The sequence below is a fragment of the Morchella sextelata genome (genome assembly GCF_020137385.1).
Source record: "Morchella sextelata strain SCLS chromosome Unknown scls_20, whole genome shotgun sequence".
NCBI classification, from domain to species: Eukaryota; Fungi; Ascomycota; class Pezizomycetes; order Pezizales; family Morchellaceae; genus Morchella; species Morchella sextelata.
Genome location: NW_025408635.1, coordinates 260,031 through 284,360, shown reverse-complemented (window position 1 = coordinate 284,360; position 24,330 = coordinate 260,031). Strand labels below are relative to the sequence as shown.

At 49.7% G+C, this 24,330-nt stretch overlaps 5 protein-coding genes across 5 annotated transcripts; 3 read left to right on the top strand and 2 right to left on the bottom strand.

The window, feature by feature from the left end:
* Nucleotides 1-1,547: 1,547 nt before the first annotated feature.
* H6S33_006303 (uncharacterized protein) lies at nt 1,548-1,970 on the top strand (the record flags this gene model as incomplete). The annotated part of the gene is made up of 3 exons (XM_044837989.1): nt 1,548-1,640; nt 1,761-1,794; nt 1,861-1,970. The coding sequence occupies 3 exons, from the start codon at nt 1,548-1,550 to the stop codon at nt 1,968-1,970; spliced, it is 237 nt and encodes a 78-aa protein (XP_044689830.1).
* Nucleotides 1,971-9,905: 7,935 nt separating this feature from the next.
* Nucleotides 9,906-12,116, bottom strand: H6S33_006302 (uncharacterized protein; the record flags this gene model as incomplete). Its single annotated transcript, XM_044837988.1, has 1 exon — nt 9,906-12,116. The coding sequence occupies one exon, from the start codon at nt 12,114-12,116 to the stop codon at nt 9,906-9,908; it is 2,211 nt and encodes a 736-aa protein (XP_044689829.1).
* Nucleotides 12,117-15,277: 3,161 nt separating this feature from the next.
* On the top strand, nt 15,278-16,117 carry H6S33_006301 (uncharacterized protein; the record flags this gene model as incomplete). The annotated part of the gene is made up of 1 exon (XM_044837987.1): nt 15,278-16,117. One exon carries the CDS (start codon nt 15,278-15,280, stop codon nt 16,115-16,117), a length of 840 nt encoding a protein of 279 aa, XP_044689828.1.
* Nucleotides 16,118-19,873: 3,756 nt separating this feature from the next.
* H6S33_006300 (uncharacterized protein) lies at nt 19,874-20,880 on the top strand (the record flags this gene model as incomplete). Its single annotated transcript, XM_044837986.1, has 4 exons — nt 19,874-19,976; nt 20,035-20,069; nt 20,126-20,195; nt 20,249-20,880. The coding sequence occupies 4 exons, from the start codon at nt 19,874-19,876 to the stop codon at nt 20,878-20,880; spliced, it is 840 nt and encodes a 279-aa protein (XP_044689827.1).
* A 1,147-nt stretch (nt 20,881-22,027) lies between these two features.
* On the bottom strand, nt 22,028-23,056 carry H6S33_006299 (uncharacterized protein; the record flags this gene model as incomplete). The annotated part of the gene is made up of 3 exons (XM_044837984.1): nt 22,028-22,571; nt 22,633-22,709; nt 22,778-23,056. 3 exons carry the CDS (start codon nt 23,054-23,056, stop codon nt 22,028-22,030), a joined length of 900 nt encoding a protein of 299 aa, XP_044689826.1.
* Between the last annotated feature and the right edge of the window lie 1,274 nt (nt 23,057-24,330).

Sequence of the window (24,330 nt, the reverse complement as noted above, 5' to 3'; positions counted from 1 at the left end):
TAATTTGGTTATTCAGCATTTGTAATTATAGTTCCGTAAAATTGGGGGGTGTTGATCCCGTTAATCTAATCTAATCTAATCGTTATCTTTAGTCTAGGGTTAGGGATTTGAGAAGTCTCGCAGGCAGTTCGTAACTACACTAAATACAGCCTCCAGTTGAACCGAAGGGCCAGAAGCTTACTCCAGGCATTTACCATGCAAGGTCTTCCGGAGTTTAAGCAAGTCCAGAATCGGTTTGTTAGTAACGTAGCTCGGCGGAGTAGTGACTGAGATAAACGCATTCATCTCAGTGGTGCGTGATGAAGGATCTGTACCCTGTAACTTACGTTGCTTGTGGTGGTGTTTTGTGGGAAGAGATGGTGGTTGCTAGTGGTGGTGATGGCGATGATTCGATAGACGTAGTGGGGGTGGTGGTTGGTGATTGGTGTTGTCAGGGCTAGGGGTCGCGCTAGTGTTCGAGTGATATAGTATGATTTGCCCACAATAACGGAATCCAGATTAATTGCACCTATCCACCGCCACATATATAATACCCACACATATCCGCGCAAACACCAGATATCTTTTATATACCGCCTTCAGCAGAGGCACATCACCGCCCTTCCATCTAGCTAAAAGACCCACACCACCAGCTAGTCTTCGCTTTGTGCTTTCTCGTCCACACGGGTCCTGTCACCGCTGCAACCATCGACACTCCAGCCTCGACGCCTGAGTTCTCGCTATCAGTTAGACTAACCGATTCGACACCCCCATCTTACTATGTCGTCCACCGTAGTTATCCTTCTGGACAACTAAGGTAAACCACGTCTCATGCCCACCGCTCCATTTCTGACTCACCAGACAAGCGCACTCCACGCACCGAGAAGGCTTATCCAATAGCCCACCCCGAATATAAACCTCTAACGGCGTGGGATGAATTTAGACAATAGACCGATACTTCTTTACCAGCCCCACAAGGCAAGCCTCCCCGTCCCGTACGCGAGATGAAACTCAATAGACTCAGTGGGTAGCCCGTACGTACCCGGAATGCGGCATACGAAATACCTGCCCGCTCACATTTTGCGGCCAGGCTCTAAGACAGATTTTCAGCAGCTCAGCATTTACCTCAGCCCGATCAGGCTGGAAAAATCAAGTGGATCAGGCAATCCATCTAGCCTTGTCTTGTTCTAAATTCTGTGGCACGAGGCGCCGCTGGGTATAATCCAACATATAAAGGAGAAGGCATCCTGAACCCCCGGGGGGGGCGGGGGGGGGCGAATCGGCCAAGATAAACCAACGGAGGGTATTCCTTCACTGCCCGCTTCCCCGGTCCGTATTTCTGACGCGCCTCGTTGAAAAAGGCGCGTTGGTGATGGTACCGGTGTTGGTGGTGTGTGACAGGGATTAGTGGGTATTAGAGGGTTAGGGTTATTAAACGCTCGAGTGATAGCCCATGACTTGCCCGGATTGGCATAGATGAACCGCACCTGCCACATCGGAAGTTCCATAGTGGCCAACCGTGTTGAACTCATCACACTTCCGCACAAGAAAGACTACCATCGCCAACCATGTCATCTCAAACACTAACTCTTCCCTCTTCTCGCTACCACGATAGTTCCGGCCACCCAATAATTTTCAATTATCGCTGCGCTACTGTTGGGGTATAAGGTGCAACACCTAGTGTAGCTCTCACTACGTATATATAACCGCGCGTGTTATAATGTCTGGGATCATGTTCAGCTTCGGCGTACGCTTGGATTTTTATCAATAGCGGCTGGTAGCAAGAGGACCGACTAGACAGCAGTAATATGAGATGTAAGTCTGGTGATATTTCTTCTAGTAATGAAGGTCGCAGAGCTCCTTGTGACGAATTGACTACAGATGCGGGCCCTTCCAGCAGTCACCATATCTTTCCTTCTCTTCGATACCAGTGCCTTCCTTTCGACACCAGGGTCTCCGGACTGCGTGAGCCTTCGCTCCATCAGGTTTAAGAGTTGGATTCGTCGATAATAACCTCCGGATAGACGAAGGAAGTTGGCCTGGGGAAATTGGGGTTAGCCCTTCGAGTAGCTAAGCTGGGAAGAATGTGCAACGACCAACTCGGATAAAATGTAGCCCCCATCAGGCATATACAAAGCTAGGAGTCCTTGAACGCCAATTCGGGCATCGGGAGCTTGAGGCGTAGAGCCGAGAGGTGTGGAGCGGTCGTAACTAGCGCTGGAAAAAAAACAGTAAAACAGCGACCAGACCGCCCCTCGAGGATAGATTGACGTACGTGGAGTCGGGGCCTTCTCTGCTGGGCGAACCGCGCACAAGGGTAGCGGGTGTAATTCGGAGACCATATACACCACTACAAAGACATCAAAGACAGCCTGAGCTTGCCGCACTTTTCGCTAGGTCAACAAATGAGGCTTATTGAATTGGAAATAGCGAGTAACCTTCTCCATACCGGAACAGGAGATAATCGGCCAGCTGCGCTATACAATAAACCACAGATGAGAAGTATATTACGGCGATATCTGGTTAGTCTAAAGAGTAGTGAAGGATTACTACCTCTTATGCTCGCACATGTCCTCCTGGGACCTACGTTTCAGTCGTTATCGTGGGCCTCCGACTGCAAATAGAACAAGGACGAATGGTACCTCTAAGACCGCACTTTGTTTCCAAGGGCGTTTCTAGCACTATAGCTCTGGGCTGTTAACGGTACGTCACGTGCAGAAATTTGGGAGATTTTGTGGTAGGGCTTAGGGTGCGCACTGCTAGTACTCGAACCCTTAGTACTAGTTAGAGGGTGCGGTCACAAACCGTCACCCGCACGTACCCACAAAGTCCTACCTTTGACCGCCTGCCTGCTACCTTTGGCCACCTACCTATTAGTATAAAAGGATCTATTTTTGTATGTAGTGAAAATCAAGCAAGCTGATAAAGCTTTATTGGTAGGTATATAGAAATCGTCCAAAAATAGTAGTCTTTTTACTAATACTTCCTCCTCCCCTTTTGTTAAAAGCTGCTTTTCCACATTTGCTTCCACAATCATCTGCTGCCTAGGATTTTTGATATGGCTGCGAAGGGTAGTTTCCGGTATATCATACATTTTTCCTATTTGTGTAATGACCGGCTTCTTTGCTGTATTATTTATTTGACTATCAGCATTATCAATAGAGTTGTTAAACTCCTTGAGTTCTGCATGATAGTGCCCGATTTCCATGGCAATCTGTTCAAATTTATCGTAATTTTTGTCATTGTCAACCGTTAGCTTTGTAGTTGCTTGCGGTGCGAGATCAAAATCAAGTACAGGCAATTCATGATTATGATAAGATATTTTGTTGGGGTAGATAAAGGTAAGAGGCATGATGAACTCAAATTTCATAGAGAGAAAAGAGTTTACAGCTACAGATGAAAATATCTTCCTATAAATCCTTGCGTTTGTATATTTGTCCCGACTGGAGCTCGGACTCTTTTCTGATAGATATATTCCCGCCACTTGTTAGAGCCACACCAACATGCACCCTGTCCGCCATCGAACCGGTTCCTCCAACGATCCGGAAAATGCTGTATCTGGTTGTAGAAATAAAAAAATTGCTAATAATAATAATTCTTCGAAACTCTGCGTTGAACTCCTGATACTGATGAAGATAATATCAAAAATATAGAGTGAACTGTTACTCCGCAAATATACACATCACAACTCTTTTACTAAACTACTTTTAGCTCTTATGCAGTCCGCAGTCCATCCAGTCCGTCCAATGTTCGGGCGGACTGTCTTGGCCGGACGGTCAGAGTCGACTGCAGTCCTACAGCCTAAACAGTCCGTCCTATTTCTTTCTACTATCTCACTTGGCACAGTCGACTACAGTTGACTGCAGTCGGATGGGTCTGCTAGCAGCGTTGCTCATATTGTGTGGTCACTCTACATTATTACATGATCTTTGATTGGCCCTAGTCGTTACTGGAACGTAGCGTACTCTTCGCCGCTGAAGCTCTTTGCTGCCCCTACTGCTGAAAGCCGTGCGTAGATATTCGGACAGGCCTCGCCGACGACCCTGTGATTTCGGCTCATTTATTTACTTCTGCCTGGCTGAAGCCACACTCGCTCTTGCTTGTACCATGGGTGCGTGCTCAGAACGAGTTCGGTATGCATACCGCCCCGGCCATGGCCATGGGGAGACGCTCCGAAGAACTCAACTCTTCTTCCGTGCTCATGAACATTGGGTACCGCTGGAGCCCTCGAGCACCCAAGGCGCCAAACAGCACTCTTCTTCACTTGCCTTTGTGCCTTTTATCTGCCCGGATTAAGCCTGGTCTGTAGTATATACCGAACTGGAGGTATTGTACTGTTTACAGGCCTCGGTGTTTGAATCCCCAATCGCCTAGCTAGCAAAGATCGAATGTGCTGTTTGGGCCGGCGTGCTGCTTGACCGGGCTCTGTATTTAACGCTTCTTGGATGCGTTGGTGATGCGGCTTGGGGGTGTCGACGATGGGAATAGCTGCAATATATCCGCCTCCGTCATTTGATTGTTTTTCTTTACCCCCGCTAGTGGGCTCTATAGCACGATTGCTAGAAGCAAGTAGTACGTCGATGTAATCCAGACCGCTAATCTCAACCCGGCTCATCGGCGGGTTTGACATGGGATAGTGTACCGCGCACAGGATTTAAATCGTGCGTCTGTGGTTCGAGTCAGAACGGTCTACACTGTGTATTGATTTCTCTTTTATCACTCGCCCGGCACCTTTGTTTCAACGCCACCGTTCATTCCGTCAACCCTTCGGAAAAGGGGCGGTCAAGTGATCGGATATGCGTGACCTCAGAAATGACGACTATGTCCGAGAAGAAGGCATATTTGATGATTGAATCTCCTTTTTCTATCTCTTACCTTCTCGCCTGCTCCCACGGCCGCGGTCTATCCCCATTCTTCGGGTGCGTCGACATCTGACCGCGTAGTTACAAGACGGCATTTACTCCCTCTGTAATAGAATAGCCTTCCTTCAAGGTTTGGGCCTTGAAACAGACAGCGAGTCATCACTATACTCTCTCCTACAGAATTTCGTAGGCGCTACTACCACTGTTGCAATGTGGGATCGAGTGTGACCGGGACGTGCGCCGTTTATCGGTCCCTTGTGGGTGGCAGACCATGTTCAGCTACTCGCTATCGTGCTGAGTAAACAAAGGAATAAGCCCGTGGATATGTAAGACTGAAACTATCATTAGTTGAAGCTCGTTTTCGAAAGACGTTGCGGTGCATGCAGCGGTGGTGGTTACCACCACCAATGCCCGAACTAACAGGGCAAGGGTTACAATCCCGAGTGACACCCCATGACCCACCCCGCGTGGTGCCAAACAAATACAACAAAAACATCACAACTTCCTCTCGTCGCACCGCCTCTCTTTACCACCGCAGAACCTCGGAAACAACGAATCGGAGTACTGGACTGGAATACTACTTGCCTAGTAACCGGGACAGTACCCCTAGTCCAATTCGTTTCGTTATTTCCGAGATTCTGCGGTGTCGGGCCATCTTCCGCCGCCGCTCTCTGAAACCAAACTATCCAGCCTTCTGCGTCTCAGACTCCCGGAATACACCTGGCCCCACGCAAATCCCGAGCCCATGCATGGCACAGGTAGGTCACGTCCGCCATGAACAGGTAGATGCTTGAGCTCGGGGCTTGGGACCTGGGGTGGCCGGACGCTCGATTGTCTCTCCCGTCTGGGAGATTTTGGCGGCATGCTTCGATACGCCTCGGTCGCAGTCGGTCCGCAACGAACTACCACACCGTTGAAAACCGTCAAAAGACCAATTGAATCTAGACAGAAAATGGATGAACTGAATCGCCAAAATACTCTCCATTCTCACCAGGCTGCAAAAAAGCCACTAAATAAATTTTCCTCGACCAGATAACCAAAAAAAAAAAAAAAAAAAAAAAAAGGGAAAATACCGCAGCAACAACACAACCGCATTCACCCGTCTCAGCGGCCGACCACACAAGATCTCGAAGTCATCTTTTCGAGCCAGCACAAGGCGAGATTAGGGGGGGGAAAAAACCAATGTAAGGGAATTTCGACATCTTGTGCGGCCGGCCGCTGAGACGGATTAAATTAATGCGTGCTGTCGGCGATGACGGGCTGGGTTGTCGGAGAACTACAGCCAGCGGGGCAACATGCAGAGCATCTTCGTGTGGTCGGGTGTACAAAATAGATCAACGGTAAGTTCTTTATGCCTGATCAGCACAAGAAAAAGGCAGAATACCATGACTTTTACGGTTTTTTTTTTTTTTTTTTTAATGGCGGTGAACGACTCCGTTGGGCCTGCTGGGAAATATACCTGTCGATTGAAGGGCCGTGTGAAAAACAAATGATGATCAGCGGTAAGTTCTTTGTGCCTGATCAGCAAAAAAAAAAAAAAAAAAAAAAGAAAAAAAAAAAACAGAATACCACGGAGGGCGGTAAACGACTCCGTCAATGGCCTTTTTGGGAAAATATACTTGTCGATCGAGGGGCCGTGTGGGGGGCAGATCAACGGTAAGTTCTTTGTACCTGATCAACACAAAAAAGAAAAAAAGGGGGGCAGAATACCACAAGTACACGGAGAATAAGATTCTCCCAACACGGAGATAAAAGTATACAGGTAGGTCAAGTGGCGATCAGCAGAAAAATACTGCTCCTGAGGAAATCTTCATTCAACCGCGGAGAGTCGGTTGTAAATGAACTTCAATCCTCTGAACGATGGACTGGCCAGTCAAGAACGGTCTGATACTTGGTCCGTAGCTGAATGGACTAGTCCACTCAGGGAAATTCATGGGGAGATTGCGTTTATGAGGAGACTAGAACATCTAGGGCATCAATTTTTCCACATATCGACCAACGCCTCCACCACCCGGTCAGAGGTAGGAAAGGTACAAGGCCATCTCGAGCTATCGTGCCAAGCAAGACCCGTTGAGGAGTCTGTCGGCTACTGTTATACCAAGTATCTACTACGGTCCCGTACCGCTTATACCTACGACGAGTTACGCCAGGGCTATGTATACCTCCTCGGGAGTTGTGCGCAAAAACATTCGAGAACAAGCCCAGCCCTGGTGGATCTCGTCACGATTCAGAGAGGATTGAGCGGTCCGGAACCACACGAGAATGCGAATAGGTAGGTGCGGATATATAGTATATCCTACACAACACGGGGCCCCTCGCTCCTCACTGTCGAGGTACTCTCTACACACCCCGATCAGGTAGCAGAAAAAGGTAAGTCTCGTTCTCCATCACCACCTACCGAGCGCAGCACCCACTTCCCACGCAAAAAAGGAGCTGGTGTAAGAGATATTTGTGTGGGAATCTTCTTTTGCGCTCGGTAGGTGATTAGCTGGCTAGGTAAGGAACGAAAGTATCACAAATGTGATACCCAACTAGTCGGAATTTCGATCATGCGAGATCACTCGGGCGTATCTTGGCAGCCGAACAGGCCCCGTTTATGACAACGCTCGACGCTGGAACGGGACTGGAGCTGAATTAGGATAGACGACTTCCCTAGCTGTACGTTCGGACACCGCTCCCACTCGGATAGTTGGCGTAGAAAAGAGAGCACCGACGTTTTAATTGGTTTTTGTCAGAGGTTTTGATAGGCCTCAGGTTATATGGGCCAGCCCTTCCAGGCCAGGCTTGGGCCAGGGTATCTGAAGTCGGGCCAGGCCGGGTCCTAAGGCGATTGAGGCCCGGGCTTTATAGGTTATTCATATAGGCTGAAATGGCGCATATTTTAAGAATATCCATCATCTTCAATCCTCAGTTCCCTCTATGAAAAGAAAATCTTCGAATAAATATGAGATTTTACCACAATAAACAGTCAAATATACTTTCTTAGGATTATATGAATTATCGAAAAAATCCCGGGATTAGGCCCGTATATATGGGCCAGGCCAGGCCCCGGTTGGGTTTCTGAGCTTGGGCTAGTCCAAGCGTGTTTCCGGCCCGGGCTGGCCTATTAAAACCTCTGGTTTTTATACCACTTCTTTACCAATCATTGACTGTACGAGTAAGTGGGGTGTCCGAGTGACTAGAGGGGTCGTTTGCCGATTATGGCGAATCAATCAAAGGTAAGAAGAATAACAGTCAGTCCATGAGCAAGGACATGAACATGGATATTCCCGGCTCAAGAACTACACCACCAGGTAAGTGCGGTAGGTATAGCCACTCTAACCCGCCTAAGACTAGGATTGCTGTCCGTCTAGGAAAGTGTACGAAACACCTACTACATAGTGATGCCGCCTGGAATTTCGGTCAGGTGTAGGTAAAAACAAGGTAGGTGAGAGTAGAGACTGGTATGCCCTTTGCTGCTCTCTAGATATATCCCCACGCGACCGGAATTCCAGCCGGTATTGCTAGCATTCTATCAAAAGACACTACGGATCGGGCCCTCCTATTCCTATTAGCCTCTAAACCGTGACGAGACCCGCCAGTGTTATGTTTATCTCCGTGGAGATCTGGGTGCCGCAATGGCATTCGAAAAATAAGCCTAACCCTGGTAGATCTAGAGGTCGGTGGGAATAAGAACTCCGGGGCCATGCAGCCATTTATATTTATCGGGAGAATTAGTTTTCCGCCACCACCACTATGTTTTTTTTTTCTCGCACAAGCTTGGCAGAAACGTATTCTCGCCGCAAGAATATATTAATGAAGTACTCGGTCAATCAAAAGCCGCAAGTATATGCAAGTCAGTTGTATCATGAGATATCACTCGATCTCGGGCCAAACAAAAATACTCTGCCTAAAACAATCTCACACCTTACTCGGATTTACTCCATCTGTATGATGCGCGGGGGGGGCGGCCTTCATAGATTGAAGTAAGCCATAGACTCACGACCTTTCAAGACCTTCTACGTCGATAATCCGGGGTGGCCCACCACAACAGGTGATGTGCCACCCGCATCAACCTGTTTAAAATGCCTACTATTACACCATGTAACCCCAAAATAAAACGACGAGCGTACCAGGTCCAGTACAAGCAAATAGTTCCCCGGATAATCCACGGGTCGAGTGATAAACCATGACCCACATAAATAGGGGGGTGAAAATGCAAGGTGATTCCGCCCCAAAAGAAGTGCCAGAACCCCCCTAAAGGGTCCCCTCTATCGACTACCGGAAATAATCTTCTCAAGTTGCACTTATAATTGGTGGCAGGTTGGGTTGGGCTACCATAAACCGACCCGGCGTCAGCGGTCAACTCATTTTGCGGTGTCTGCTGCGATCTGCTGTGCTCTTTTTTGGCAGCTTGTATGGCGTAGATGGGCGGTGAGTAGAGATGGGCAGGCGGCGGGTATATATATAGTCTGCAACGAGCAACCAGCGAACCCCGGGCGGCCAGGACACCACCCGGGTTCACCAACGGCCCGCCGCCCTGCTTGGGCCCGAACACATAACAACTCAACTCCAGGCCATCAAACGGACGCCTCGTCTCGTCTCCGTTTCTGTTCCAAGGTACGAACGACAGCCAGTATGAAATATGCAATGCCGTTCTATATTACCCCCACGACTCAGTCTATCGATACCTGACTACATAACTATCATACATACACCATCCGCTCATATACCATCCCGTCCGTTCCATTATATACGTCGTACTGCGGTTTAGGTACTCGTGTTCCCGATAAACGAAAAGAAACGAGAAAGAGAAAAAGAGAAAAGAGAAAAGATACAAAAAAGAAGTAAAGAAGGGGAGAAGAAGAAGAAGGGAAGAGAAGAATAAGAAAGAAGAGAAGAGATGCAAATAGTCACCTAGTAATACAACCCCCGAAGAACAGGAGGGAAAAAGCCAGAAAAAAGTCCTCTATATAGTCCCCGTTTTATATGGACAAGACAAAAAAAAAGGAAACGACAAAAAAGAAAGCACAGCAAAGGAACCTAAAAAACCTAAAAAGAAAAAACCTAAAAACCCCCACAGCACTACTTCAACCCCAGCAACCTCCTCACCTTCCACAACCTCTTCCTCTTCCCCTTCCCTGCCTCCATCCCCGCGCCCATCCCTCCCAATCCGGTCCCCACACCCCTCGTATCCACCACCCCCGGTCCCATCCCCATCCCCGCCCCCACCCCAAATTCCTTCTCCCCACCCCCCACCGCCACACTCCTCCTCCTCGACTTCCCCCCTCCACCACTCCTCTTCAAGAACCCCCAAAACCCCCCCTTCCGTCTCTTCACCGTCCCCTCACTCCCCGCCCTCTCCCTGCCCATCCCATACACCTCCCCCACACCTCCCCCCGCCCCCACACCCACAACGGGCAGATCCGAGTCCGTCGAGAACCTCGAGTGCGTTCTCACATGCCCGCCGCCGCCGCCCGCACGCAGCGAAGTCTTCAGCGACGCCGGCGGCGCGGTGTGCGGGTGTGTGCGCATCGTTGTGAGCAGGTGCGAGGCCGGCCGGGAGCGGGCGCGGGGCGTGAGGCGGCGGAAGGAGGATGTGGATGTTGTGGAGATGGAGGATGTGGCGGAGGGGGTGCGGGTCAGTGTGTTTGTTGGTGCTGGTGGTGAGGGGCGGTTGCGCGGGGAGAGGAAGTCTGGTGCGAGGGGGGGATCGTCTGGCTGGGATTTTGGCTGTGGCGGTGCGGGCGCGGGGGCGGGGGCGGTTGTTGGTGGTGGTGGGGATCTTGGTACAGGTACAGGCGGCGGTGGTGGAGGGGGAGGTGCAATCTCGAGGATCCCCGGCATTGCCCCGCCGAATGAGGTTGATGGCATAGTAAAGTCCTCGTATGCATCCGAGTATATACTCTCCCCGCTGTCGCTGTCGCTCCCGCTCTCGCTATCATACAGCACCTGCGCCGGCATCACCATCTCGCGCTCCTCCCCCGGTGTCGCTGCCAAAACCCTAACCTCCGGCACAGGAACGCCCGACCGAGTCCCCGGCGGCGTCAGCGGCCCCACCCTCAATCTCCTTACGTCATCGCTCGCCGAGGTCTTCCTCCCGCCCAGTGGCGGCGGCCGCGATCCCTCACTGAGTAGCTTCTTGACCGCGCTCCCGGCGCCCAGCGGCGGCTGTCCCTTCGGATATCGCAGCGCGCTCTCGAGGCCGATGATGCTCTCCTGGCTGGAGTCGCTTGGCGGCGGCGACGGCGCCGTGATGCCGCCGATGCCGAACATGGGGAGGTGCCGCGGGCCGTCGTCGAGGAGCAGCGGCGCGCGGGTGTAGGGCGAGAAGCTGGCGATGGAGTCTTCGTCGCTGAAGCTGACGCGGGCCTTGGAGAGTGAGGAGGTGTGCTTTAGTGATGATTTTGCGGGCGAGGCGGAGCGTGCTGGTGGGTTATGCCTCGGCAGGGACAGGAGCGTCCTTTTACTCCGGGTACCGTCGTCGGAAGAGGACTCGCATTCTTCGAGGATCTTTGGGTGTAGTGGGGCGTGCGGTGCGGGTTGCGGCAGCGCGGAATCTTCCGCAATGGATTCGAGGGAGGCGGAGGAGTCGGCGTAGTCGAGGGAGTAGCGGCGGCGGTCGTGGTCGGAAGAGGACGATGATGTGTCGCGGGGGCGGGTGAATTGCTTCTTTACCCGCTTGCTGGCACTTCCGTTACTCGGGCTATTTCGCAGCGTCGAGGGGAACGACAAGAGCGACGGCGACCGCGGCGGCATGGGCAATGGCAGGTCGCTGTCATCATCGGCCGGATAGTCCTCGCTGCTGTCTTCCTCATGGTAGGCCGTAACTTTCCTCGCTAGCGGTCGTGGAGTGCCGTGGCGCGGCGGGGAGCTCCCGTTACTGGTAAACCTGCTGCTACTACCGCCAGTACTTGCCCGTCGCCCGATATCGACGCTGGCCTTTCTGCTTCCCGTGTCAATGCTCCCCCGTCGGCTACTGACGCTTCCGGGGCCTCTCTCTTTACGAAACCTCCGTTCTGTAAGACTGCCCGTGCTGTTGGTCCGTTGCACTCCGGGCCTGCTGTCGCTGGCGGAGGAGTAGCTGTCGCGTCGCTTCAGCATGCGCTTGGTTGGGATGCTGCCAATTGGCGTTGGCGAGGGCGCGGCATGGCGGAGCGCTGCACCGGCGGCGGCGGCGGCGAGCGTCGGTGGTTGGGGGGGGGTGCAGGGGTTGTAGACGGTGGACGCAGCGATTAGGGCGGATGCGGAGGGCTCCGTTGGAGTGGAGTGGGCGCGCCGGCGGCGGTGGTACATTGTTTGTGTGGGTTTTTTTATTTTGTTTTTGTGGATCGGATCGTGTGTCTGTGTGTTCGGTGGTTGGCTGGTTTACCGGGTTCACGAAAGGGGAGGGAGGATCTGCAGGGCTGGGATCAGTTAGTGGGATAGATTAAGAGAGCGAGGGGTTAGAGAAGCTGTCTGTGTTGGAGAGAATGGAGAGAGAGAGGGATTGAGAGACAGACAGGCAGACAGACAGACAGACCTGTGTGTAGATGGATGGCAGTTGATGATTGATGACGGATGATAGATGGTGATGATAGATGACGGATGACAGACGATGATGAAGAAGACGGTGATGACGATGATGGAGATAGAGACGGAGAAGAGGAAAGAGGAAGAAGAGGAAGCGTTTCACTTCACCTGTCTGCCTGCCCTGCCCGTCTGTGTCTTTTTTCCCTTTGTCCACTTTCTCCCGGCTTTTTTTTCAAGTTTTCATTTGGCTTTGTGCAGTTGCAGCAAATCAAAGCCAAAGCAAAAGCAAAAGAGAGGATTCACCCGCCCGCATCCGGACGCCGTCGACGTCATGCAAGGTCGCTGCACAGGGGGGCCATTCACAGCAGCAGACGATACAAGGGCGAAAAGAAGCAGAGCCCAATTCCAATCGACCGAATAGCTTCAATTGCCCATCGCGAGACAGAGAGACCGAACCCAATTCCTCTTCTCCCTCTGCGCCCTCTTAATTCTTCAGCATCCTTGATACATGCATGTGGGTAGCTAGCTAGGGCTGAGCCGTGTTTGTCCTCCCTCACATCCCTCATCTTCTTCCTCGAGATCTCCCTAGCTCTTCCCGGCGCAACCTCGATCAAGAAATTCACGACCCAACCGATAAGTGCACTTTTCAATGTCGCCATCGACCCCGCGAATCCTCGAGACGACCTGACGTATGTGGCTGAATCAGTGTTTTCTTCTTCCCATCAGCAGCGCCCAGACGGTTAGGAATGAATCGGCGCGACGTCTGTGTCTGACTGGACCAGTGGGATAATGGAATTGTCATTACGTTCAACGGTGTCTCGGATGAGTTAAACAGCATGTCTTTGTTTCACGTCGTCGCGGAGCATTGGTTTCATCCATCACGCATCACCCATCAGAAAGAAGCTCCAAGCTCAGCTGACATCGTCCATGCAAAGCTCTCCTCCTCTCTCCCTCCAAAGAGCTGTGCTGCTACCATATCACCATATCACCATCTTCCGCGCTTCAGCAGCTGTCATCCCAACAAATAAATAAATACATGACTCGTTACTCGTTACTTGTTACTCGTTGCTCCACAAATATGCGTCATCTGATTATAAGGCACCTCCGAGTCAAAAAAACTCTAAATTCCCGCTCCGAGTCAGACACCGATGCACTGGCAAAAAGCAACCACGGTACTATACACAACCCTAACCCTGGGCTTGTCCTTGTCGTTGACTCAATTGGTCTTGAAACAGGGGGAAATGTGTGTCAGATGCGAGTGATACTTTGTGTTGGCATGGGTTGGCGGGGTTGGGAGGGTGTTTTGGGCTGTTTGTGAAAAGTATTATCACAAAGAAGCACGGTTGAAGTCAAAATCGAGGCTGAATGGTCCACACCTAAAACTACTCTGAAAAAAAATAATACACCACCTATACCCACACGCACACACCTACATGTATCCAGCCAGTGTCAGATGGCATGCGGACCGGTGCTTGTTTACGAGTGATACACCATGCTCGATCCCGCACACAACACGCCCTTCCCCACAACGTGCAACCCAAATCCAAACCTAAACCTAAACCTAAGCCCGCTGCTTGCTTCAAGTGTGGGTCTATCGCGGCGTGTAGGCGCTGGTATTGATGCCACCGATATAAAGTAGCCACTCTGTGTTTCGGCGAGGTAAGGCAGAGAAGAGAGTAGGTGGCTACTTGTCGCTTGCCTAACGCTGTAGGTATGTACTGATAGGCTGCCTGCGACAAAGTTCCAAAGTATCGAAAAAAAAAAAGCTTTGCGCCGCAGACTAGGCAAAATTTAATTCACATTCCCCAATAATTAAACTACCTTTACAAAACCCACCGACCGCCCTCTACACCGAAACCAAAATTCTATGCCCATTGCCCATTGCCCACTCGTACTCATTACATAATCCACCACCCATCCCCCCCCCAAGTACGACAAGGATAAACATTCAGCCTAAACACACCACACCGTCCTACCACACCACACTTCAATTTCCCTCGAGAATAAGCCGGCGCGACGTTGCCATCATCCCTTTGTGGTGTAGTTGGTATCACACCCGGCTGTAATTGCTTGCTTACCGGTTGGTCACCAGTTCGACTCTGGTCGAAGGGAGTTATCTTTTTTCCTTGGGCGGAGTGGTGGTGGTGGTGTGTGGGCGGCGGTGGGTTGATGGTGTGAGGTGTGTGTGGTGGTATCACTTTAGATAGTTGGAGGAGTGTTGATTGGTTGTATGTATGCTGGAGTCATTGTTCTTAACATACACGATCGTTTTATCCGGCGAGATAAATCCTGATATGAAGAGACGATTAATGCTTGATGCACGCCATTCTAGATTTTCAAAAGCACTGAACTGATGACGCAGGATGGATCAAGCATAGTCCATCTGGACATAACATGATGCGCATCGTCAAGCACAACATTCCGAGAATGCAAGAGCCCTCAGTTTATAGCTCGCGATAGATCAAGGGACTTGGGAAGGTAAACTCAACGAAGGACGGTATTTTTTGCTACCATGGCCATTGCATGGCCGCCGATTAACGAGTAACGATCATGGGAGAGAGGAATATCGAAATCTGGGATCGTTTCTAAGTTGTGGCAGTAGCTAATTACCTTTGGTAGGTCGGTTTTCAAGTCTCTTGAAAGACGATATCCAAATATAGCCATTTTAGAGTCGTTGCCAAGGGTGGATGTGTGCTGCTTACGAACTTGAAACCTACAGCGAGTGATCGTTCGTGAACCACCTTGAAACCTAGTTTCAAGTTCAAAATGCTTAACCATGAAACGAAGGGAGCTTGAAACTCAGGAACTTGAATTATCTATTCCAGTATATAAAGCTTATATAGAGCTGTAGGAACATAATCATCACACTCATCACACTCACAGTTTACTACCACACAAACAACACCACACTTACCATACTTACCACTACTACTACAACCAGAAACATGTCTACATCAACCAATTTCTACGCCAGCCACGACGATCTCTTCGTCATTCCCAGCGCGCCTGAGAATGTTCTAGGGCCTACCAAGGCTCCTGCCATTACCTTCCTCTGGGACTGCCACAACAACACCGTCATCATCCCCCGCTCACGGGACGAACTCATCGACAACCCCGGCCTCCCCAGCTGCGACACCATCAGCATACGCACCCTCTTCAACCGGCACGAACTCCACTTTGACGTCTTCAATCCCGGCCTCATCAACATCCGCGAAAAGGCTATTAACCTACCACGCGGCATAAGGGCCGTTAGGAAATGGGAAGAGCAGATCACGCCAGTGCCGGAGAAGGTACATGAGACGCTCCAGTGCCCCATCTGCATCGATGGCACGAAGCCAGAAGTGATGTTCCGTGAGTGCTGCCATGCATTCTGCATTGAGTGCACAGTGGCACTAGGTTCTAGCCCTGCCGCGAAGAGATCAGGAGCATTCGCATGTCCGCTGTGCAGGATGTCGGTGATGGAGTTGGCGGCGGTGATCCCGCATGGTGTTAATCATGGGGACTCGGGGTATCATATCAAGTACGACGAGGAAACCTTTGCGAAGTTGAATTGGATGAGTTTGAACCAATGGATGTTGAGTATTAAAGGCCACAAATTGAATGTTGATAACCTTTTAGTAGTGAGGTTGAAGGAGGACGGCGAGATGGAGGTGAAGCACTTGTCGGGATGGGGGCAGGATATTGAGGTGCCGTTCGAGAGCAAGCCGATGGGGATGGCGATAGTGACTTGGGTGCTGGTGTGTTTTACGAAGATGGTCGCGATGGATATGCCGATGCAGAGCTAGGCTGATTGGCAATATTTGGCTAAGTGATTAGTCGAGTCGTTTGCAATTGATTGATTGTGAGTTGGAGTTATGCGATAAAGGGTTTAGATCGATAGAATTGCTTGTCTGTGCGCTCAGTAGAGAATTAAAATTGCAAAACTTAATGCTTATTTCAGTAGTTCGTTGTGAATTCAGCCTAGTTATCCCCAGTGAAAGACACTCAAGGGACTAAATACCGCTTAGCTCGTGAAGACTCAAAGATGGGGGCTCGGTTTCACCAAAACGCAGCTGACATCCCGTGCATGAAGTTCCAGATCTGATATCATTGTGATGAGTAAAACCATAATATCTAGAATTTACCAAAGCTGGCCTAGTGATGGCCACGAGACAAGACGAGACCAGATTGACAGTTGTTTCGTCTCGTGTCCTGTTGGTGAGGAATAGGTCTCGGGAGTCTCGAGATGTCTCGAGAGTCCCGCGAAATAATTGTGGTCTCGTATTCAATAGCACTAAGTACTAAACGGCTTCAATTGAGAGAATATTTGAGTTTAGCAGGGGTATCATCACGTGATCCATAGACTTCAAGATTTTGGAGAATGGATCACCCAATATTAGATCTGTAGGGACTAAATCAGTAGTGGCAAAGTCTTGCATTATATCTTTCGAGACCAACCCCAGACTCGTCTCGGGATATTTGTCCTTCCATAATCGCTGTATTGCCAGGTCTTGTAGGCAAGTCTCCAGACAAGAGCTCAAGATGCCTTGTCTCGTGGTCATCACTAAGCTGGCCTACCTTAGACAATGACCTCTATGAGAAAGGCCTTTTGAATCCAGAGGTTCCTAATTACTACATATAGTCAATTTAAACGATGAAATGGGTTATAAACCTTCAAAGAATTGTAGAATAGGTATAGAGAGTATTGATTGACAGAACAGAACTTACCATCGGTAGCGGCGCGCCAGGTGATGGCCTACGCTCACTTGCAATTGGAGCTCATATGGAGCTGTTTCTGAAAATCAATTGATGGTAGAGAAGAGAAGGAAGGATATGAGGAGGATTAAGTCGGCAAGCGTACAAGTATGCATGTATATACATACATGTAGTTGACAACGAGCCGCGAAGTATAATGTTTGTATCACAACGTGTTAGTTCAACCTGATATCTCGCTCAGAATAAAGTTAAGGAGATAAGCCTAACATTCTCGATCACATTCATCAAGTTGTTACCACCGTTCATAATTCATGCTCATCAAATTGATTAACTGCCCCTTCTTTTGTGGGCAGGGTATGAGTGTCCTCCTATCTTCATCTAATCTTCTCAACTCCTAAATGCCGATCTTGCGGTGAAGTCTTGTCGCAGACCTATCGTGTGTGCTATGCTGATCCTGATTGGCGGTTTCTTCTAGTAAACAAACTAATGTACTCTAGTTAAATACGCATCACGAACCTCTGGGCGTATCAAGCGCCCGTTTGTCCGTGGGTATGGTATCATACACGTTTTCAGTGTATCATGCTGAGATTCCTTTCCAGAAACCGCAAAAGGATGGAAACCCCGGTTTCCAACATGCTCTGAATCAACATCCTCATCAGGAGTGAGCTCCAGATCTGCAGTACTGGACCTTCTAGAATCTAGGGCACATTAGGGAATTAATACCTTCGCGAAGCACACGGCACGCAAATTGCCACCCAGAGAGGCATTTGGGCAAGCGAGCAAAGGGAAAAAGAACCGCCATCCGAAGGACTGAACTGAAGGCGGCGGTAATATCCCCGAATGCCCCCGGGATAATAATCGGGAATTAAATTTTTGATCTCCACACGGAGCTTTGCATTACCGAGACTTTTTATGCGGGGACGTTGGTGTTTTACTTGGCGATTCATCATGTTTTGACTGGCTGTTCCTGCGCTTCATGCAACTTTCAGCCTCAAGAAACTGAGTCAAGGGTGAACGTTTCGGTGGACCTCATTGCTTTCCTATCTTTCCACCAACACTTTCCATGCATGGCGCGCACCATATAAATGTCCAGCCTTCCAAATAACCACAGTTAGGGCGCCGCAAGCGCGGGTTTTAAAAACCTTCTAGCGCCCGCAGGCGTCACTCCTGTGCGTAGAGCACGCATCCGCGCGATTGGTTCACAGGCCGATTCAGATCATTTTGCACTGGACCCTCCCTATCTACGAGTTTTTGAGTTTGTTGTATTGTTGCTTGGCCGAAATATTTCGTCAAAGTATGAAGAATACAAGATATATCAAACTCAATCTACAAAACCCTTGCGGCAGAGAACAAGCTTCTATGCAGCCACGTAGTTGTACCCGATCTGTATTGGTAGTTAACATTCCAGCCCTAAACATCACCTCAGCCTGTGAGCGGTGATCCCTGATAGGTTCAGGCCACGCGAGAAGCCAATATTCCAGGATGAGTCCACAACGGTTCCACAGCCAAGGGGGTAATAGTGGGGGGGCTCAATCGTAATGAACGACATCTAGGTCGTGCTCCCACTTTTTTTTTCCCTCACCTCACCTCGCCTTCTCAATAAAGTTTTCCTGTGGTTCGCTTCTCGTGTTCTGGTTGTTCGTTTTACTTCGTTTTAGCTTCCCCCCCCCCCCCCCCCCCCCTTCCGCCCAGCTATCTAGCTACCTAGCTACCCTAGCTTGCTAATTTCTTCGCCCCCGACAGTCGCGATGTCAACAACCAGGGCCCCAATACCCACACCAACAAGCTTTCTTACGCCTCATCGAGTACTTGCCATGGTAAGTGGGGGGCGAGATTCGTATTTGTGCCGGAATTGAAACTAATCAACCCCATGGGCAGAACAACATGAGCGCAATTCTAGCCGGCGTATCGCTTCTGCTATGTTTGATTGTGCTGGGAATTGTAGGATTAATATATTCCAACCGGGAGTCAAGAAAATCACTGGACCGATTATCGTTTCGATTATTGATGTATGCGCTGCTATCAAAGTAGGTAAAGTAGTCTCGGGAGTGCAGGGCACAGGTAGCTAAATAGTCGCAGTTGTGTTTATTCGATTGGATATATAATTTGTGTTAAAGTTAATCCAGGTGTAAGTCTATGTGAAACTCCTCCCAATAGATATTCAAGTCGGTTGCTGATTATCTTGTTTGCAGTTCTGGTGTGGTTAGTTGATCTGTACCACCATGCCACGATAAGACTTGCATAAATAACTAAAAGTAATAATTTAGTTGCCGGTGTGTGGTTGATCCAGTTTTGGCTTGGTATGGACTCCTCCCTCTAACCACATGACACTTCCTAATAATTTTCTGCAGGTATAACCAACTACTTTATCCTCTGCATTGCGCTCAACCTCCAACTCGTTCTTGTACATTCTGTCAACGTCCTAGCACTCGAAAAATATTACATCATTGGCACTTTCGCTCTCAACCTTGCTATCACTCTACCACCACGTATGTTTATTTCACCAGCCGAATTATCAGAACAATTTCACTAACGCCAAACGGGGACAGTCATAAAGGGAAAGCTTGGTTGGGACCATGTAATAGGTGTTTGCTGGCTCACTTCCACCAACAAGCGTGATCGCTTGATATGGCAAATTAGTACGCAGATATTTTGGATTTTACTTGCAGTGGCGATAACGGGTGTGAGTGCGGCGATTACTTTAACTTATTTGTATAAACACAAAGTACGTGCAATCATTCACATCCTCTTCAATATTTCGCTGTCTAACTAGGGAGTTTCCGGGCAAGGGGACATTGGGCTCTTCCTCCACGGCGTCCGCGTCCGGGAGGTTTCGAAGCATTCCAATGCTAGATACAAGGGGAAATCCATTGAGGAGCAATGCTACGAGGTTGGCAAGTAGGAATTTATCAAATGATAAGAGTTTCAGAAGTGTCGTTTTCAGGATTTGTAATTTCCCTTTCACTTCTTGTTCACTTCCAGTTTACACACTAACACATGTTGATAGCAATATACCCAATCGTAATGACAGTCCTCAACTTTGTATGTGCCTCACTGCTTCCGCCATAGGAAAATCAACCGACTAACAAACACGTCAGTTCATAACCGTCGCAGATCTCCGCATCTCCACCGCCGAGGGAATATACACACAATATGACTATAACCTTTGTTCGTTCCTCATTCCCTTCCGGTATCTATTTACACTTACTTACAAGCCACAGACGTCGTATACTACGCTTTCTACGGCGGCCGTGGGATATTCTATGCTCTGATGGCATTTATCGACCCCTGTATTAGCAGGGGCCTGAATGTATGGAGAGGACAGCATTCACCATCTGGACCGGAGCAGGAGGAGGACGCGCTACAGTATTCTCTAGGAGGCGGGATTATCAGTGTACAGGCTGAGATTATCAGGTTTGTGGAGGAGATCGGGTTGTTTCCAGGAAGCGATAACGAGAGAGGGCAGGGATCGAGAGGAAGGAATGGATCCGGGAGCACGATGGATAGTCTCAGGTACGAGGGAAGCGACGAGGGAGAAGGGGAACGTGAGGGGGCGATGGAAAGGGAGGGGGGGATGGAAATGGGGAGGGGGAGGGGGAGGGAAAGGGAAAGGGAAAGGGAAAGGGAAAGGGAAAGGGAAAGGGAAAGGGAAAGGGAAAGGGAAAGGGAAAGAGAAAGGGAAAGGGAAAGGGAAAGGGAAAGGGAGAGAGTACCAGAGAATGTGGGTGTGGAGGAGAGGGGAACATGGGAGTCGCATGGGTCGGGACAACTTCAACTGGAGATACAAAGGAGTGTGCAGGAGAGGATGGAAATGATGCATGCAGCGGAGGCACACGTCAAACGACAAATTTAATGAGGACACGATTTATAGGTTTTGTTCTTTCTCTTTTTTTTAATTGTATAAATATCACGATTGTATATACCTAGGGCGGTATTGGTTTTTCTTTTGGGATGTGGTGGTTGTTATGGGTTTAATTTGGTTTATGGTTGGGACAAAAGTGTCGAGGAAGGAGCCTCCTTTGTAGGATATGATTGATTAGTTGATAATTCATTAATTGTCATTTGTAGGATAGGATATAGTAGACACGGACATGATACATAAATTACAGCAACAGCTGTTAATAACTTTCAAGGTCATTTACTATCACCGCTATCAATGAAATACGAAACAAACAATCACCATAATAAACACCCCAACCCAACCACAACCGAATCACAACCCATGACCCAACCCGCCTCCAACAAAAAACAACCGAGTGACACCCCATGACCCACCCCCGCCCCCACCAATTACCAACCAACCAACCAAACCCTGTCCCCACCAGCCACCAACCCAAACCCTGCCAAACCCGCGACACCGGCGCCCGTCGATCCAAATCGTTAGTCCTCATTATCGATATCGCCAACCCACATTCCTAGCACACCATACCCAGCCAATCAATCAGTCAATAACAATCAAACCACACAGCACAGTACAGCCCCGTGGGGGCTGGCCCTGCGTATAACTAATACTTTTCGTCGGCCGCCGGGGGCCCGGTGTTTTTATACGTGGCGCGCGGGCCGAAGGGGTTTTGGGGGTTTGTAATCATTGGCTCTAAACTTGATGGATGGATGGATGGGCGGAGGGACGGGCGAAGGGACGGGTGGTCAGTGTATTAGTTGTGGATTGGATGGCTAAAATCTAAGTACAGGTACATGTTGCGTTTTTTTCTATACACTGAGAAATGAAAAAAAATGTAGGAATACGGAGAGGTAGGGCAAAGGAAGTGACAAATGGGATGGATGGATGGTTTTTGAATGGTGACAATAACGCCAGAAAATATGAGATGAAAAGAGACAAAATGAAAAACAGAATATGAAAAAGAGGAAATAAAAAAGAGAAAAAGAAAAAAGATGATGAAATCTATAATCCCGATCACCGACCATCACCATCATCAAAAATCCCATTACCCCAACCCAAAACCAAAACCTCAAGTCCCACCCACTACTCTAACACCCACTCAAATCGACTCCTCCTCCGCGCTCTTCTCCGTAACCCTATACCCCTCCCCAAAACACCACCCCGGATGGAACACATTCAGCGCCCCCACCGCACACACCACCATGACCCCCTCCAATATAAAGAACAGCGTCTCATCCGCCATCAGCGCGCCGCTCCAACCCTGCGCCATCTCAATCACCCGATACACGCTCCTAATCATGATGAATGTCGTACTCAGCGCCAGCGCGCACAAGAAGCCGCGGAACTTACGGCTGGCCCGGAGCTTCGCGTGAGTGGGGTCGAGGCTGCCCTGGCGCCGCACCACGCGCAGCGCGTACTCGGCGCACAGGAGCATGAAGAGCGCCAGTGTGAACACCTGGAAGGCCAGGCCAGTGATCATGATGTTTGTGCCGAGGGTGGGGGACTTGCCGTCTTGCGAGGTCACTGAGGCGATGCCGCCGCCGGCGGCTTGCAGGACGAGGGAGATGAAATCGCAGCTGACGAAGAGCCAGGTGTAGGCTTTGGGGGGGATGCGGGAGATGTCGGCGCCGAAGATGATGACTCTGGAGTGGGGGGTTAGTATTGTAGTCTGGTGAACAGAAGGGAGAAGAGAGAAATGCTTACATCCGGGAGAGGCAGAGGTAGATGCCAGCGGCCAGGAAGGCGGGTGCGAAGGTGAGGCAGCAGATTTGGATCAAGAACTGGTGGGTACGTTAGTATTGGATATTCAATATCGTTAGAGATATATAGTGTAGTATGTGCTACTTACGGGGTCCATTGTAAAAGGATTATTATATCCCCAGATTCGCCCACCATAGCCAATGATCTCCCCAATATTTCCCAGCAGCATCACAGCGAGGAAGCTCCATGTCTTGTAGCGGATGCCCTGGATGAGGTACAGCACCGCGGAGAGCCCAAACAGCGCAAGGAGCAGGCTGTTGAGCGCGAGTGAGGGCCGGTAGTCGAAGTATGAGTCCTCGATCGAGCAGGTCTCGAACGTGCAGTCCTTTGGATCTATGGTCGTGCCGTTCAGGCTAGTGTGCGACATGTTGAGGGCGGATATCAAGACTGGTGGTTGTAGCTCTTGATCTTGAGGGATTGCGGTGTATATATATATAAAAGTCCAAGTGACTAATTAAGCTGGGAGCCTCTTATAATTGCAAGAAGAAGAAGCTTGTGATGTGATTATTTATCGACTCTGAGTACTTCGGAACCAAAGTAGATTCCTCCAAGCTCTTTATGTATCACCGTCGCTTCCCTTCCTCGCCTCCAATCGGGCAGTGTTCCACCTGAAAATCCGGGCTCCAGAACCCCAGCCAAGGCTCCTCCTTTGACCACCTATAATAAGGTTTCGTGAATACGAAACCCAGCAGTACCCCGGGAAATTGTATGACGCGTCCATAGTAGGTACATACATGCACACACCACAACCTTGGTGGTTTTCTTTTTTTTTCTTTCTGGCTGCCCGCTGTATGCTTATTTGCTGGCGGGGATGTTGTGCCAGGGAGGGGAGGGGAAAAGTGCATGTTGTTTGACATGCCCAATTTACTGGGCGAAGCTCTCGCTCGCTTCCTGGTGGACATGGGGTTAACAAACTAGCCGTAGTTATCGCATTGGGGTTGAGGGGGAAAGGGGGGGGGGGGGGGGCGGTGGTAGTGGTGAGGGATTGTAGTACGTACTGCAGGTTACACATACAGCGCAGCCTCTTTCGAATACATGTTCGATCAACTGTTCATCTATCCTGTGGCATTATCTTTGTGGCCCTGTTTCTATTCTGGCTGGCAGACGACGACAACGACGCCTTGCTGATGAGGTGCACCTTTCTGCTTTCCTCTTTGAGGTTGTTGCTAGTTGATTGGGAGTATTTTCATATCCATCCATACACTTGAGAACGATTACTCAGAGGCACGTACGGGCAGCGTAGGAACTTAGGAAGAGCACCCGTACCCGCACCCTGCTAGACGTACTCGAAACAGCTATCAGATAACATCATCCTGACCATTGCAAGCAAGCCCTGCAGATTTTTTTTCTTTTGTTTTTTTTTGGGGGGGAGGGGGGGGATAGCACATACGGTCAATTGTTCTTGAGAGCAGGTGGTACTACAGCGGTGGCTTTGTGAAACGGGCGGTCTTCCCGGCTGTTGAGTCACTCAGGACTGCTGTGTGGAATATGTATAGAAGAAGAAGAGGAATGCAAGGAATGCATGTAGATACTCCCAAAGAAAAAGAAGCTTACTTTCGGTACCCTCATACGATATCCCATGACGACACCTACGTAATAAATTCTCTACAAGCTCGCTAGCGTTGCAACTACATACTCTTT